General features: G+C 36.4%; 1 protein-coding gene across 1 annotated transcript in view; it reads right to left on the bottom strand.

Moving 5' to 3' along the window:
* The window catches only part of TLL1 (tolloid like 1), a 128,668-nt gene that overhangs the window by 37,699 nt on the left and 74,105 nt on the right, over positions 1–16,864 (bottom strand). Inside the window, exons 6-9 of the mRNA XM_054382881.1 lie at positions 13,537–13,715; positions 11,780–11,885; positions 8,918–9,042; positions 2,310–2,425 (exon numbers count right to left, since the gene is read on the bottom strand). Coding sequence (XP_054238856.1) covers positions 2,310–2,425; positions 8,918–9,042; positions 11,780–11,885; positions 13,537–13,715 — 526 coding nt within the window. The remainder of the gene's footprint in view (positions 1–2,309; positions 2,426–8,917; positions 9,043–11,779; positions 11,886–13,536; positions 13,716–16,864) is intronic.

Consider the following 16,864-nt stretch of genomic DNA (forward strand, 5'->3'; position numbering starts at 1 on the left):
TATAGTCTTAAACCTTGAGAGAAAGTAAAAGGTGAATGAACTACCTTGTTTTAGTAATAGGGATGTGCACATTTTAGATTGGGCTGGCAATTTATGATGCCTATAAATAAAAGGAATGCTGCAGCTAGTGTATACCGCTGCAGCTAGTGTATACCACTGCAGCCCCATGCCTCACAACATTCAGTGCCATCAAAGAATGGAAGTGCCTGTACTTGCAGGAAACATGGGTAGAAGTCATTTAAACTATACTCAAAAAGCACAGCATTCAATCCAAATAAATAAGAGGCAAGAGCTACACAATCCCTGATGCCTTTCTTAGGGATTGTCACCTATTTTTAGGTGACTGAAGTGCTCACTTATGTTTCATAACGTGATGTGATGGACTTACACATACTCTAATCTCTACACAACATTCCTGAAGGTACCATGATACATGCATCTGTTAAGACTGAGACCTCATTTCTGCTATTTTCTATTCATATCAGGTACTTGCTGCAAATAGAGTCCTTTATTTCAAGATGGGCAATATTCCTGTGGGAATAGCACTGACAGAACAGACTTTTTGACCTTCACACAAATATCATTTACTTTGCTCTTGCTGAACTATATGAATGACTATAAGAGCTGGAGGTCAGAACTGTGCCCTACAGACACAACTTGTCACATCAAATTTCAATTAGAAAACTCTGTTTAGTCTTTTTACCCCATTTGGGGCAAGGGATAAGATGGGAAGGGAACTGGTCTTCTTACACTGCTGTCTTGAAGACAGGAGCATTCCTTCAATAAGCTTTTGTGCACCATAATACAGCTCCAGTGATGGTTACAGTCTCAAGACATATTACAATTACACTAACGTCCATAGATAGGTGCACAAAAAAGTTGGAGTGTACAATGAAAACTTCAGCATAACCATTTTCTAACTCATATATTAATATTGTTTTCAAAAGCTAGTAATAATTGTGGATGAACACTACAGGGGTTTTTTAACTGAGGAACAGATACCTAATACATTTTTGTTCTTATCACAGCGCTGTCTGAGAAGCAACACAAACAGTGAAGCCATAAAATTACCTATCTAGATTAATTTGCATCTTTTGCGCAAACCTTCTCTTATTCATCTGTTTTCATTTGTTTTTCCCTGACAACCTGCAGAGCTACCCACGTCCTTCCAGCACAGAGTGTGTTTATTTTTCCTCCTGTCTCTGGCTCTTGCCCAGAGGAGAACAAACGCTTTCCAAATTACTTTGCTTTCATCCCCCACAGTGGTGAATGCTCTTACAGCTCCTGAGGAACTATTAGCACACCATGAACATATATTCTTAGGATCTACCAGGACCCTGGCCTGAAAGAAGCACAAAATAAACAAACTGGGAGAAAACTATGTCCTATATGTAGTAGGAGACCACTGACAAAAGCAAGTGAAATATCTGTGGGCAAATGCTGGGTTTTCCTCTTTGGACTCTCCAGTATGGAGGTTGGTGCTAGGGTCTATATTCTAGTCTTTAGGCTGTACTTGACTCCTTAATATCAGCCACTGCTTCTTATAAAGAAACTTGCATCTTTTTATTTTTCCTAAAGATTCAGTCTTGGGCAAAACTTCCCATCATGCCCCCTACTCTTACTTATTTTGAGTCAGGCTAATATCTGAACCAATAATTCAAAACAAGATTCAGCTAGCATGTTTTGAAAGCATACACAAGAATAACAGGTTTTGCTTTCACCAGGATGGCACAATTCAATCCCCAAACTGCTCTCACCAAGCCAATTTATTTTTCCTCATGTTTCCTCCTAAAATTGGTGCCCAGTTTCAGGTAAAACTATAAGCACTAGAACCAATACCAGAGAACACCTACGATGACATGTTATTACTGCTTCACTTTAGAAATATCTAATTCAACAAACTAAGAGCTTTCTTAAGCAGAGCCCAGCTATCAGCCCCACATAGCTCAGCCAGCTCCTCCAAGACCATGATGGAGAAGAGACCGTTCAGGAGCCTGAAACACCTCTTCCACCTTTACACTGAACCACCAACTGGATTGAAAGACAGTTTTGAAGGGATTTCATGATGCAAATGTAGCAGATGGAATTCATGTCTTCGTTTCACATGGACAGCCACCAAACAGATGATGCAGCTCTAATGCCACCGACCAAAGTCAAGTCAATAGCACATAGTTCATGGTTCCATTTTTTTATGGCATATCACTATCTTCAATTATTATGCAAACTTTAAACTTATTGAAAAGCTAAAGATATACAACATTGTATTCTGAAAATAGTATCTGTGTTTAGCTAAGGGATTGTTAAAGTACCTTCTCCCCTGGAGTCACAGAGATTCTCCATATGCAGTGTGTGTAGGAAGGATAACCATTTGGAAATCCTGGAGAAGAAAAGTTGCCTGCAGATTCCTGCAGTGTTTCTCCACAGGCTGAAAAAACCAAAATACAGTAAAAACATAAAATTGCATGCACCTAACAGAGAAAAATGCATCTTTCCAATATCTATTCAGAATTAATTCACTGCAGATGCAGAATGGAAAACAGACTAGTTATTTTACAATTTATTCAAAGCAATGATTGTAAGCCAGTCTGACATTCATTCCATTTTACACAGGATGTTTCTATTCCATGAACTCTCGCTTATGTGCTATCTGCTGACATAACCAAAATTACAGCAGTCTTAAAATGTTATGGCTGTCAATCAACTGCAAAATGATACACTTTATTTTACCTCAGTTAAAAAAGCACCACAACCTTAGGCATGTCCTATAAGAACTAAAACAAAAGTAAAACAAAAGCTGCCACTGCACGATTGGCACCACACTGGAATTTCATCGGTGATTTCATTTAATTTCGTCCGTCACCCACATGAGACACTGATCTGACATAAACTCACTTATATTGGGATAGAAAAATAAATCCTACATTCAATAAAACCTCTTGAAACAGTGATTTTTGAGATATGAGTAATAAAGTAAAGGAAATGTAAAGTCCTAAAAGATCAAAGGTTTCTATATTCCTTACTATCAAAGATTTTAGAGTCCATATCTCACTTGTCAATCAACTACTAGCTGTTGGTGGACTGGTTAATAATTCCTGTTCACACTAAAATACAGCATTGGAAGGTTATGCCATGATTGAGCACTAAAACTGATTCTGATAGGGTATAACACTTCAGTCAGTCATCTTTTATGACCTTAATCAAGTTGTTTCACCCACCAATTTTGCAGGTGTGATTTGAGAGATGTGAATTTGAGAATATTATCCTATGACTGACAGCGTAATCAGATCTGCAGTGCTTTTAAATTACAGTGCTGCCACAGCCAGCAGGTGAACTACTGTATCATCAAAATCTCAATGATTTATAAATTATATGGATTTTTTTTTTTAAATAAAAAGGGACAAAGGAAGAGACCGTTTATTACAAAGACAGATGACACAGCTGTAAAGGCTGTCTTCTTAAAAATGTCCAGGATGTAATCTGACAACTAATATCAGACATAAGTTACATTCAAGATACTAAGTATGATCTCTGACACTGAAATGGTTATTCTGATGAGGATAAAAAAGAAAGAGTGGTGCAGCGCCCCCAAAAAATTAATGGCTAAAGTCACCATCATCATGTCCTTAGGAATTAACCAGGAAAACAATAATAAATTCTTTTCCTCCCCTCATTTAAAAAAATGCAGTTTTATCTTTAAGAAATGTCAGGCAGTCACAGTAGATGACATATTTAAAAAAAGGTATTCAGTGCTAAATAATTAATTCTGTACAAAGCCTTTTCAGTGAAAAGGCTATACCCATAATTAACCACAATTTATTTTTACCACAGCAATGAATGCAAACTTAAATAAATTGTAGAGTACTGTACTGGGTTCCCCCCAAGCTTGTGAACTGTATCGTAGCTTACAACGCATACGTAAGAGGAGGCCAAGAGTAAAACAATATTCCTTTACAGGAGCAGAGGAAAGCAAAGCAAAAAATAAAAAAGAAGATGTTCTGTGTAGCAGATGTACACAACCACATAATGTCAATTATGGAAGTGTGGAGGAATACCCTGGCATAACTACCCTTTACTCTATTAAAGCCTCTAAATTACCACATTCTAAAGGTAGACACATCAATGAATTAAACATAACAGCTTAATTCAGGAGTGCAATATTCTTTTCTCCAGAATATTAACAACAAGTTACAAAAGCTGCTAGGGAACATTTGCTTATTTCAGGAATTAGAATAAAGTTAGTCGATAGAACAATTTAACATGCATATGAAATGCCTGTGAGGCCTCTGTCAAATCAAAATATTCATTAACATCTCTGAATTTAAGAGAAGCATCATTTTTTTTACTGAATAACTTTTACTAAGAATTAACATAAAATTTATAAAATGTGTTTGGGCTTTCTGTTTTTCACTATATTAACATTTAATTTAGAATTCCTGGTTACTCAAGCAAACTCTAACAAGAACATCTTATACCAATCAATAGTTGAATTAATTATTTATGGGTTCTGAGTTCCAGGCTGGCTTCCAGAACTGCTGTAGTCAGGGTGGTATTTGGGCATTTCTCATTTTAAAATAACTTCCTGAGAAAGGGATACATAGTAATTAAAGCAGTTAAAATTCTATCACAGAAAGAATATAAACATTTTACCTGAATTGAAATGTGGCAACGACAGCATTTGTGCTTAGGCTTATGAAATGGTATACAACAAACATTTTACCATGTGACTGTCCATTAGTAATGGAACTGACTTTGGGAACAACATGCAGAACAAAAACAAGCAGTAAGTGCCACTTATTTAAATTTCCTAAGAAACAATCCTGGAATATTTCATGTCAGAAGAGATTAATTTCAGCTTTAATCTTCTTCTACATCTCTGCTTTATAGAGCATTTGTATATTTTTAGTCCATTGTTAATCATTAACATTGTCAGTGTTTTCTCTGGTGCGTTTTTTCTCCCATCTCAAACATCACACCTTATATCAACTTTACTAGGCTAGATCACTTGCAGAAACACCACTTCAGCTCTCCCAACACACAGTCTAACCAAAAAATAAAAAACAATCTCCTGTCTGTTTTATGGCTTGAGACAGTTAGATTTTTGATAAACTTTTCTGTGGTAAAGAAAGGGAAACTATTTTTTTGCTTCTTCTAGCAACGGGTGCAGGCAGCAGGCAGATTACATTCTCATACAAATCAGCTTCTACCAGTGAACTCTGTGCCAGTGTTCAATTTCGCAGCCTGTGTATAACATCTCTCCAGGCTGGCCTATGCACACGGTCAAGTTCCATTAAGCATTATAACGAAATCTGCAAATGATGAAGCCCAGATCCTCCAGGACACTTAGAGAAGCAACTCTCCTTTGTCCGTACAGCACTAACAAATACATACTGTCATACACAGCTCATGTAAGCTTAACCTTTTCCAAAGAAACTTAAGATCTTAAATACTTTTTACTTAGACTTCAGTCTGGATAACTATACATTTATGGCATATAAAGCTGTCACAGAGCCCTAAAAATATCTATTGCTGATTGTACTTGTTCAACTAAAAACTTAAACCTGTTTACTACAATGTAGTGTCTTATTGTTGACTTGCTTCCCCTTTATAGTTATAAAGAAGTGATCTTAATTTAAAAACCTCTATCTTCTCTATGTGGCGAATAAAGGCTGACTTCTAGGAGGCCATGCTTTTCTAATTTAATGGAGAAGGGAGCAAGTTAAGCCTGAATAACAGCAAAAACAGCACAGAAAAGAGGAAGGATAGGTATCCTTCATGTACTCTCTTCCACACATACTACCACGGACCATGGCAATTCGTTAAATTGCTAAACTTCCATCCATATTCTCTTCCTCTGACCATGTTTCTCCCGTTAGTCTGAGCTTCGGTTCCCATCCTTTATTCAGTCTCACTCTACCCACTTGCTTCTTGTCCTCTCTTTCTGCCAAAGGATACCCTTCTCCATCATTTCCCTTTCTTATTCTCTTTCTCCTATAAAACTTCATCTGAATTTTAAATCACCTATAATTTCTATACAATAAAGTAGACCTGTGTTTGAATTTTAGTAGAAGAAAACATGTTGTATTACACCATTAATTTGAAAACTCTTGTAATTCAGCCTTGATGTTCAAGATCAGTTCTCAAATGCCAAAATGAGATTGGCAGAGGAACGATCCTCAGCTTAGTTCCTTGCTTTCTCCTTATTATTCTGTCATGTAACAATATAACTGAGTATTAAAATGCAACAGATCCTTATCAGCAGTTATAGTTTCCTTTGACTAAAATTCTTAGTACAAAAAAACCCCAAAACCACAACCAACAAACCAGTTTTGCTGTTGCTAGGTTGTTGAGTCCTAGCACTTACTCAGCTGATGAAAGACAGGTTATCAAATTTCAATCTGTGGCTTTACAAAGCTCAAAACTGTTTCTCTGTTACTAAGCCCTTTCCTGAATAATGACCCTGAATATCCTGAGTAACTAAAATAACCTGGAAGGCTCAGCTGCCTCACTGTGCAAAGATCAGCTGCATTCTCCAGCAGCCCTGAGCTCAACATCATGTTAACAGGCCCCAGAAAACGCAGCTGGCTTCTGGGACCAGAAACTGCTTACAGTAATAACCAGAACTCTGGAAAATTTATGTAAGTTGCTGTTTTCTGAACTTTCATTGCATTTCATTTACGGCAACAAAAACGAACACAAGAAACAATGCAGAGGTTGTTAATGTTCAAAGTATTCACTGCTGTTTATCATATGCAGACATCATGATTAACATCTTTTGTCTGAAATAGGAAATGTAGCATGCCTCCAAAAACAACAGTGTCAGAGACTGCTATATACTATAAGGATCACAAGATTCTTTTCATAAAACCAAAAACTTAATGTCTGACTTTTCAGTCTCACTATTTGCTGGTAAATTTACTGTATTACAAGTACTCTGAAAGTTTCAGAGAGTTCCTTTCTTTATTGGATGTTTGTGTTGCGTTATTTCAGTTACACGGCTTCTATTAAAAATATTAACTGAGCAAAATAGCATGTTAAATAGTATGCTATTTATAATTTGTAGAAAATCCTTATGCCCTTTCCTCTCTCTTAAAACTCACTTTATTTAATGGACTGGCTCATATAAGTAAGGCTAGAAAACAAAAGTCTTTTATCACAAAGTTTGTTGAAGTGCCAGAGAAGGAGCATGATCCTGCAAGCACTGTTCCTTTTTATTACTCCTCTGACCTGTGTTCACCAGTGCTGCAAAAAATAGCTTACTTTTAAAGTGCACACTACTGATGAACAGCCATGGTTTTAAAATACTGTGAAACCAACTTTCAACAAGACTTTCAGGACATTTAAAGAAATTATAACTCATCATTACACATTTTGAATATGAAAAAAGACATTTTCTCTGAACAATTATTTGAACATTATCTCCTAAAGCACATTGCATCTTTTTCAGTTGACTAAAGTGCATGTTAAAGTAATATATACACTGAGTAGTATAGGCTGTACTTAATTTTTTTTTCTTTAAGTCAATGTGATCTTAAAATACCCTCTACTTTCACAGTGATTTAATTCTATATGTTATTTTGGTCTCCAAAATTTGTATTTTATTATAATATATGTATTCTCTGTGTTTAGGGATTTCTTTCTCTATATATACTCTTATCAGAAATAATGCTGCCAAGAAGAATCTTAATAGAAATAATGCTGTCATTATTCAAGTCCCTTCTGTACCAAAAGGAAAGAGAAATAATTATTCCAAAAGGAACAACGCTTAAAGAAAATATGTTAAAGTGGTTTCTCCTCTGGTAGGCCCAGAAGCACTGCGTGTGTTCTCAGTACATAGAAGATTATGATTCAGTGTACTTACAGCTCAAATGAAAAGCACAATTCAGCTGTACAGTGTACATCAAATGCACATCAGATGCCCCAGATCTTCAGGAGATCACACTGTTGGTGATAAAGACTTGAGGCAGCTCCATTACTTCAGTCCTGATCCCTCTTAGTCCTTCTTAAAACAGTTACTCCCATGAGGAACACGAGGGATATAAAAACTCGAGGCCCAGAGCTGGTATGTCTAGCCTCCCACAAGAGCATTGCTGGCAAATTCTGGCTGAGAGATGGCACTTCTGAACTGCTTTGGTTAACACCAAAAGTAAAACTGGTATCAGCTATGACTACAGCAAGGAAAGTAAAACCTATTGCTTTGAGATTTCTACAACTCTGCCAGAACTTAGCAAAGAACAAGCACTGCAGAACAAGAACCACAGTGTTGTCTCAGTGTTTCTCCAGACTTGCCAGTGAAGTCACTGGCACAGATAGTAACACTCACTCAACACTGTTTTGAGATAAAATATTAATATGCATTTAAATTATAGATGCTAGAATCAGGCAGAAGATACTCAAATACAAAATCTCTCTGTTAAAACTGTAGAAATTTTGTCTTAAGTTCTAACCACTTAATCCATAAAAGAGTTTTACAACTTAGTTGTCCTGGCTTATTTGCAATATTTAAAAAAAAATAATGTGTTCAGAGCTGATTGCAATAATTTAATTTGTTCCCTTTGCACTCTATCTGAATTCAAATCAAAAAGGACTCCAGTCAATATACAAACCAGAAATGATACCGAACTTCTGCCCCTCCCCCTCCCCCTGTTTTTCTTCCTTCTTGTCTAGTGATTGAACAGCTAAGGAGTAAGAACACTGAGATGTCATGGAGCTAAGTTGTTTTTCATACAGTTTTATCTGTCCATAAGTGTTCTGCATTCCATTTTGCATTTTTTAATGATTCAATTCTTGAACTGCCTATGTCAGTTGCCAGCATGGAAATAGACTACTGACCAGCTGACTCAAAAAATTTATCATTCCTCTTGAACAACAAGTCAAATAGTTGCTCATAGGTGGAGTTTGTTTGTTTGTGGTGCAATACCTGGACATCTATACAGCTTCCTTGCCTGTGCAATATCTCCTTTACTTAGACGAGTACGCTGGCCAATGGCAGGTCGTATACCATTATCATCACGGGAAGGGAGAATGGTATCCAGAAACATGCCCCTAAAAAAAATAAAAATAAAAATAGACCCCAAAAACCCCTATCAGGTGTCTGACATAAAACTGTCTGAGTTTTATGCTTGTATAATGCTATTTTGTAAATCTAGAATTTACATTTGGTATAAATAAGAGGGTAAAATGCAGAAATTTTAAATACAGAGAACATGTCATAAAGATTCCTCAAGTTGACAAACTTAATGCAAAGTTAGCAAAAAAGAATCTTCTTTCAGTACATCAATAAACATGTATCAGCTTTTGTATTCCTATGAGACACCAGGAGGGAACTCTCTTACCACTATTAAGACTTGACAGGAAAAAAGGCACTACTGTTAAGTTCTTGATACGCTGAAAATATTAATTATAAAATTATATTAAAATACATAAATTAGGTCCATTCACAACATTCTTAATCACAAAGTTACTATTTCTAATAAAGTCTGACTTACATAAGTAAGAGCAGGTTAAGTCAGGCACACTTGTTAATCATTCTTCTGTTGGGTGTTCTGTACTAATTCTACTCTAGTTGCTTCTGCTTTTGAAAGAGATACGCTTACTTGCCAGCCTCTGCTTGCTTCTCAGTAAAATATATGAACTTACCATATCTGCTTTTAACACTCACCCTAAAAAAATAGATGTAATAGGGAAGCACACTTGTTTCAAATGTGCAGTTTTATACAAAATTTCCCAAATGTGATACAAAATATTTTGGTATTAAATTTAAAAGAGCAAGGTACAAAACTAAGTTCTATTATCACGTTACAGAATTTGAAGAATCCCTTAAATCCTATAAAATGGGAGTTAACAGATGAATATGTTTTTGTATTCTCTTACTCTATAAATTTTTGTATACTTGTAGGGCTTTTACTGAGAAGTAAAACTGGTATTTTCAGGCACAATGTAGGCCCAAAAATTAATAAATACTAAGGATCCTTCTAGTTAGGAATACTGGTTATAAATACAGATTGGTTTTTTTATTATTTTGCATATTGTGGGTATTGCTCTCAGGTTTCTTGTATTAGGATGTTATCCGAATCCAAACAGTGGAAAAAAACCCTACTTGTGGCATTATTCACTTTGCATAAATAAGGTACATTATTATTTTGAAAAAAAAAATATTTCTATCTATACATCATTATTTTCCACTGATTTTAGTACGACCTAAAACAATCCTCTCTTAAATGTCTTACCACTTTAGTAAGGCAACAATCTGTTAACAGTTTTAATACGGTGTGAACATCATTGTGTGACTAGAACTTTATGAAGTGTTCTGATTTCTACTACTTACCCCAGTGAGTACAGTCTAACAGGTGGCAATATGCCACCCTCAGTGCAACTCATGCTTTCCAGATAAAATCAGTGCAAATCAATGCATGACCTCAAGGGTTCGCTGGTTATTTTTCAACAGTATGAATTAACCACCTCTTGTTCCTTGGGGCAGGGCATGCCTACCCATAGCACTATCACTTTTTGCCAGCCTGGAAAGTGGCGAGAACTGGGCCTGCAAATCAAGTTATCTTGATGCTGTCATTGCCCTCGCAGTCTGGGGGGTTCCATCTTGTTAAATTACAGTATTTCATATAGGTTCTTATAAACTCTTCCTTTAAGTAATGTATCTGTAACTGGATTAAGCAATGTGACTAATATCTACCTCATGTGGCTCACTCCCATGCTTTTCCAGGGATGAATTATGTGTATGCTGAATGCATCTTGTGCTAGGATTTTTATTTTAATAATATCACTTATCTTGAGGAGAACAAACTCAAGAAATCTGCAAAGGCTGGTTTGTGAGGTTTCTGACAGTTTTTAGTTTATTTCAGAGTCTCAGGTTGTCTACAACTTCTGCTTTAAAATGCATGAATTGGACAAAAATCTAAAAAAGCACCGAGTACACAACCTCTCAGACTAGCATCTTTTTTTCTTTTTGTGTAGGGCTTATGTGGATTTTTATTTGTTTGATTGTTTGTTTTTTTACATTATTCTAGTATTTTTAGAGAGCAATTAACTGAACTGCAATTTGGTTTGAAATACCACAGGAGACCATGTGGAAGACTCCTTCAGTTATTCCCCAAAGGGAACAGCTCCCCACAATTAGATCAATTTTCAGAGCAAGCCACACATTGCTTGGAGTTGGGAATGGGTCAGCCTGCAACAGGTCAAAGTAAAAACAGCAGAACTCTTTATTATATGCTTTTGATGACAGTAACAATCTATACAAGCAACAGAGAAGAGGCTGCAGCTTCTGTTATAAATGGTTGGCTGCAGTCCTTAAAGACTCTAGTTTGTGTGGCAGATTTGCTAACAACATAATACGTTCCACCTGCATAATCCATAGCTGCGCAGACATTATTCATTAAAGGAGATTTCTTTTTTAGAGGACAGATCATGTTACACATAAATTTCCTAACCATTTCACTTATTTGGGTTTTCTGAAATTCAACTTTTTGTGGAGACAAAAAGAAAGTGAATATTATATGAAACATTTCCAGATTACCTTGTCTTAAAATTTAAAGAACGGAAGCAAGATCAAAAGGCTGCTTTGAAACCGAACAGAAATGAAATGTGTTTTAAAAATATAATTACATTATTCTGACTTAAAATAAACAAGCTGTGCTTTGAATGTAAAAAATACTATAGCAAGGGATATTTTAAGTGATTTCAGAATCCTTAAAAAAACACAGTTCTTAACATTCATGGAGAGGAATAGAATTAAAAGTCAAAAAGTATAACCTGAGACTCCAACCTTGAGAAGGTGTTCCTGGCATAGTGCATAATGCTGTCAAAGTCATATGGTTCCCCAAGGGAGTTCACCTCTCCAGGCTCCATCTTCAAGAAGTTGTATTCCTGACCTAAGAATGATTGATAATTAGAGTTCCTTTAATCTCTCTCTCTCTTTTTTTTCCTTTTCTTTTTTTTTTTTTCTCTGTGTGTGTGTGAAGACAAGAACTAAACAGGAAAAGAAAACCGACAAAGATCCTAACCTAATCACTCACTGACGGTCTTAGCCATTTCGGAGTAACTGTGTGATTTTATTAACTAAGAGGGCAGATGTCTTCTGAAACATATCAAATCCTACATTAGGCATTTAGAAAGACTATTCTCATTCACCTAACCTTCATAAAGGCTCCATACATTATGTGGCACTTTATGTAGAATCCATAAAATTTCCTGGCCTGCTTCTTAATTCCAGAAGGAAATCATTTTGACAGCAAAGACCCCGGAAGAACCCTCCTCACTGAGGAATTATACTTAGGCTGTTGTTCCAGATCAGAAGTTTTTTCTCCTAATCAGTGTGTTAAGAGGAACAAAGCATCCCTTACTCCAATTCATATTACCATTAGTGTCTTGCAAAAAACCTACAGTGGATTTACATTACTAACCAACATATAACAAAACCCAGGTGTCTTGGAGGTCATGAATTCCTCATTCCATTTAGTGATCCTCAAACTCAAGTCACACGACAATAAATAGTTTCAGGCTGCCAGCCAGAAACTAGAGATTACTCAAAGAAAAGAGCAGGAGGCTTAGGATGGCACTGCAGACAACTTCTACATCACAGACTAAGCATAGGGGAGGGCACTTATGGCACTTACACAAATCATGACACAGAGAGAACAGAAGGAACGTTTCAAAGCATGTGTCCTTTGAGGACTTGAGAGACTTGTGGGAGTGTGTATCAGTTACCAGTTATTTTCCCACAGTCCTAGCTGAGGTGGTAAAGACTTTCCATCTATTCTGAGATTTTCTATTTTTCTATAGGAACAGACAAATATTCTGAACTACCTTGGACAATTTCACTCCTTCCTGAGCAGAGAATTCCTATAAGTCAAAATCAGTGCTTCACAAAGACCATGCACATTTATGTACATTGCAAGTCAAACATGCCTAGTTCCCTTCCGTCTTGTCCACACATCACAAGTGTGGGCACAAGAGCTAGACTGACGAAGACAGTCACAGTTTGAAGTTCTCAGTTTCCTCAGATGTCTCAACCAGTGTCAAGGCTACTGGCAAATGGTGCAGGCTCTGCAGGAAATGAGTAATGTGGGAACAGTGCCCATCTTTGTCACAGATTCAAAGACCTCATCTAACCTTCCAGGTCTAAATCTCTTGGGCAGCTAAGAAGCTACTAACATGTCTCTAGTGATAAGTAGAGACTATGAAAGAAAAGCCCTTTCTCAAACACAGGACCTTTATTTTTAAAGGCATTTAAGTGCAATGGCTTCCTGCAATTTTTTTTAACATTACTAATATTTCTCTCCTTCTAGCCAACATTATTTAATGACTTACTAGTTGGCCAGATGTTTAGAATATATTCTATTTTAGTTGCAGTATTTATTTGTAAATCAGCTTTAGATCAGTTTAGCTAAGAGGCATAGCAGGCATAAATGTTAATTTCTGCTATGCAGTGTTAAATTTTAAGAGAGTTAAGCAGATAAAGGAAATAAAATATAAACAGATCCCCCACCCCCTCCAAAAAAAGTACCTATCATAGTCTCTCACCAGGCTGGATGTTTTCTCTAATGATGGTGACATGGTCATCACGGTCTGGTCGTGTATGTTCGTGCCAAAAACCTATCACGTGACCCAACTCATGGACAACTATACCAAATTTATCACAGTTTTTCCCAATAGATATAGCCTGAGGACCATTTCCCCTTCGGCCCACATAAGAACAGCACCTGTAATTAGAGAACAAACACAGATGAAAGTTTTCATGCATATATCTACAGATCATACAGGAGAGTCAGTTAGAATATGAGAAAATGTTATATGCAGAACAATGCACTATGCAATTTTCACAGTCTCACAAACTCTAGAGATCTACTGCAAGAATAATTTATTATTCACAGTGCCTAAAACAGGACACATTAATGTTCTGGGTGGTTTTTATTCAAGGTCTTAAAAGACGCTAGGCTATGACCAATAGGACTGTCAATTGTGGCCTTGTATCCCTGAATGACATTGGAACTTCTTTTCATCCAAGAAATTAAAAAAGTTGACAGGAACTACCATCTCACCCATGCATATCACTTCTTTCTTGCCCATTTACACCAAAAAAGCATGCAGAAAGAGGCGGAAAGAATAAGGTAAGGTTTCTTCTTTGCCATACTTTCATTGCATTGCCTTGTCATTATTTACTAGACTCTTGGTCTCTCAGTTCTGTTAAGTTTGCTTTATTTTGATCTGAAAAGTCATCCTATCTCATTAGTTCCATCTATAAAGGGTACAAAGTGATGCAAGTAAAATAGTACTTCTATACAAGATTCATTTAGCATACAGTTGAAAGCAAAAAAGGAAGATATCCCGAACAAGATGCTGAATCCTGTTTTCTTGTAATCGCGAGCTTAGACCCAGAAAGTTGTATTTTCACAAGAAAACACACACACAAGCAACCAAAAACCCTGCTTCACAACTGCTCTCGTGTTTTATTCCTGTTCCACCACACCTCCGTGATTTCAGTGTAAACTTATGGAAAACATATGCCTTTCTCAGCATTCATACATTCAGCATTTACCTGAGATGTCTGCTTTTTGCTTAGACAAGAAAGTCTGCTAGCAAAAGAAGAGAAAGGAGAATAAAGCAAATTATACCAAAGGGAAGACAATTTCAGATTTTGTAAACTGATTCTCTGTCACCTCTGAAGATATAAAATATTTCAAGGCAGCATTATATTCCATTTTAAAAGCCTGATTTCCCATCTCTACTTTGTAAATTCTGCAGTCTGTCAGGTGGAATAGAACTGTACTGAGCAGATCACCTCCACCCTATGCCCACAAACCTTGTGCTTTTTTTGTTTGTTTGTTTGGATTTTTTTGTTGTTTATCTGATGTGTCATTTACACAGCAGAGTATCTTTGATCCTTGTGGAGGTCAGTTCTAGTGTGGTCCATGATCATATCCCTCATACACTTCTGTGGCCAGTAAAGGAAAAGCAGCTATGGAAGCAATACCAGTGGCAGATTAAATGCTACAGACAACATTTACTTTTTTCTCTTTTTCAGGTTTTGTGCTGGCCAAAAGACTTTTCACTTTCATTGTCTGGCTGGTCAGTCAGTCATAGCTGGTCATTTTAGTGTCTAATACAACTAAATTTTAAAATTTTAAAAGGACACAAGTTACTTCAGAAGAAAATATTATACAACAGTCTAGGAGGGATGAATCAAGAATTTGGAAACAATTTTGAAAATATAATAATTCAACACCTTACAATAATTCCTTGGTATCTCAACTGCTTCTCAAGTATTCCAACACTTAAAATAAGTTCACTCTTTCTGCTTTAGACAGTTTTAAGGATAGGTATTAATCACCATTTTAGGTCAAAGCACTGAATCAGGCTCAGTGCATCAGGTACAGTTGTGCAACATTGTGTTTAAATAATTTCTTAAGGTGTCTACCCTTCACAGCTCTCTTCAAAGCAGGGAAATAAATACAATAGCAAATTAGACTCCCTGCTTTAATTCTTTACCATTGTCAGTGCTGCAGTGTTCTACACTACAGTAACAGAAAACAAAAGCCAGCTGTGTATTGCTCTATTTCCCTCACACTGTAGAAACTGTATTATCATAAACACGGACATAAATATCACTGTTTTTAGAACTACCTTAAGATGCCCCTAAAAATATAGGTGATAAAATGGAGCACAATAGAAATAAGATTAAAATTAAAATCTTTAGAGCAGTTACACAAATTTATCTCATGCTTCCACAGAGCACCTTTTCACCTTTGACCTGACATGCAGACAGTTTTGCTTAACATATTTTTCAGACTGCGTATCTGCAGAATCAATATTATAGCTACAGCTGAACATGTAAATATAATTAAATCACCACAGATATTTTCAATAACATTTTTACTCAGGTTTTTATATTTTACTAGTCATTCGACTATTTGAATATGTTTCTTATTGCACAATAGGAAATCACCATATTTCATATACCCTCTTACTCACTTGTGCTCACCCTGGGGAGAAAAGTATTCGGATCCCTAAGAAGCTCTGCTTTTGTTTTGTTCTGATGGGTTTTTGTTTTGTTTTGTTTGTTTTGTGGGAGGGTTTTTTTTGGGTTGCGTTGTTTGTTGAGAGGAGGGAGAGGATGTTGGGATTTTTTTAAACCTAGTACACTGTTATTTACTGTCCCATCCAATCAGGGAGTGCTGGAGCATACACTTTGTACTCTCAGACAAAGGTAGCAGAATTTGCAGTAACTCTTCATCCTCAGAGAAGTTCATTCATTTTAACAGCCATTAAATGCCTTCTGTCCTCAGTACAGAATTTGCAATTTACTGTCAGAGGCAGTTGTGTTATGTACACTGAACACATTTGTCAAACAGTTCTTTTAGACAACATTGTTCCTTATCTTTGAACACTTTGATGTAAGGAGAAACACATGGCATTTGCACCCTGACAGACTACAGGAAGCCATGGTAGGAAGAACAAGAATCAGATGAAGTAATTCACATTCTGTGAAAGTGTCACCATTTCCATATTAGCCCAAGTTAATGACTTGGGGCTTCCTACCTATGCTAAGGTCATGTACTTCATTATGGTAATTATGCTATACTGAGGTTGACTTGTGCAGAGATAAAATCCACTGACAATGCCCAACAGTTGTTGTAAAAATATATATGTACAAAATACGTTCCAAGCTCTGAAATTCACATTATAGACTATTAATATGGATAAAATGCCATTGATTCTTGCAAAAATTGTGTTGGAAGGACCTCAGAAGGTCTCCAGATCAAACTTCTGCTCAAAGCAGGGTCATATAGGAAATCAGACTAGAGTTGCTCTGGTCTTTATCCAGCCGAGCCCTGAAAACATCAAAGGATGG

The sequence above is a fragment of the Indicator indicator genome, chromosome 8 (assembly GCF_027791375.1).
Source record: "Indicator indicator isolate 239-I01 chromosome 8, UM_Iind_1.1, whole genome shotgun sequence".
NCBI classification, from domain to species: domain Eukaryota; kingdom Metazoa; phylum Chordata; class Aves; order Piciformes; family Indicatoridae; genus Indicator; species Indicator indicator.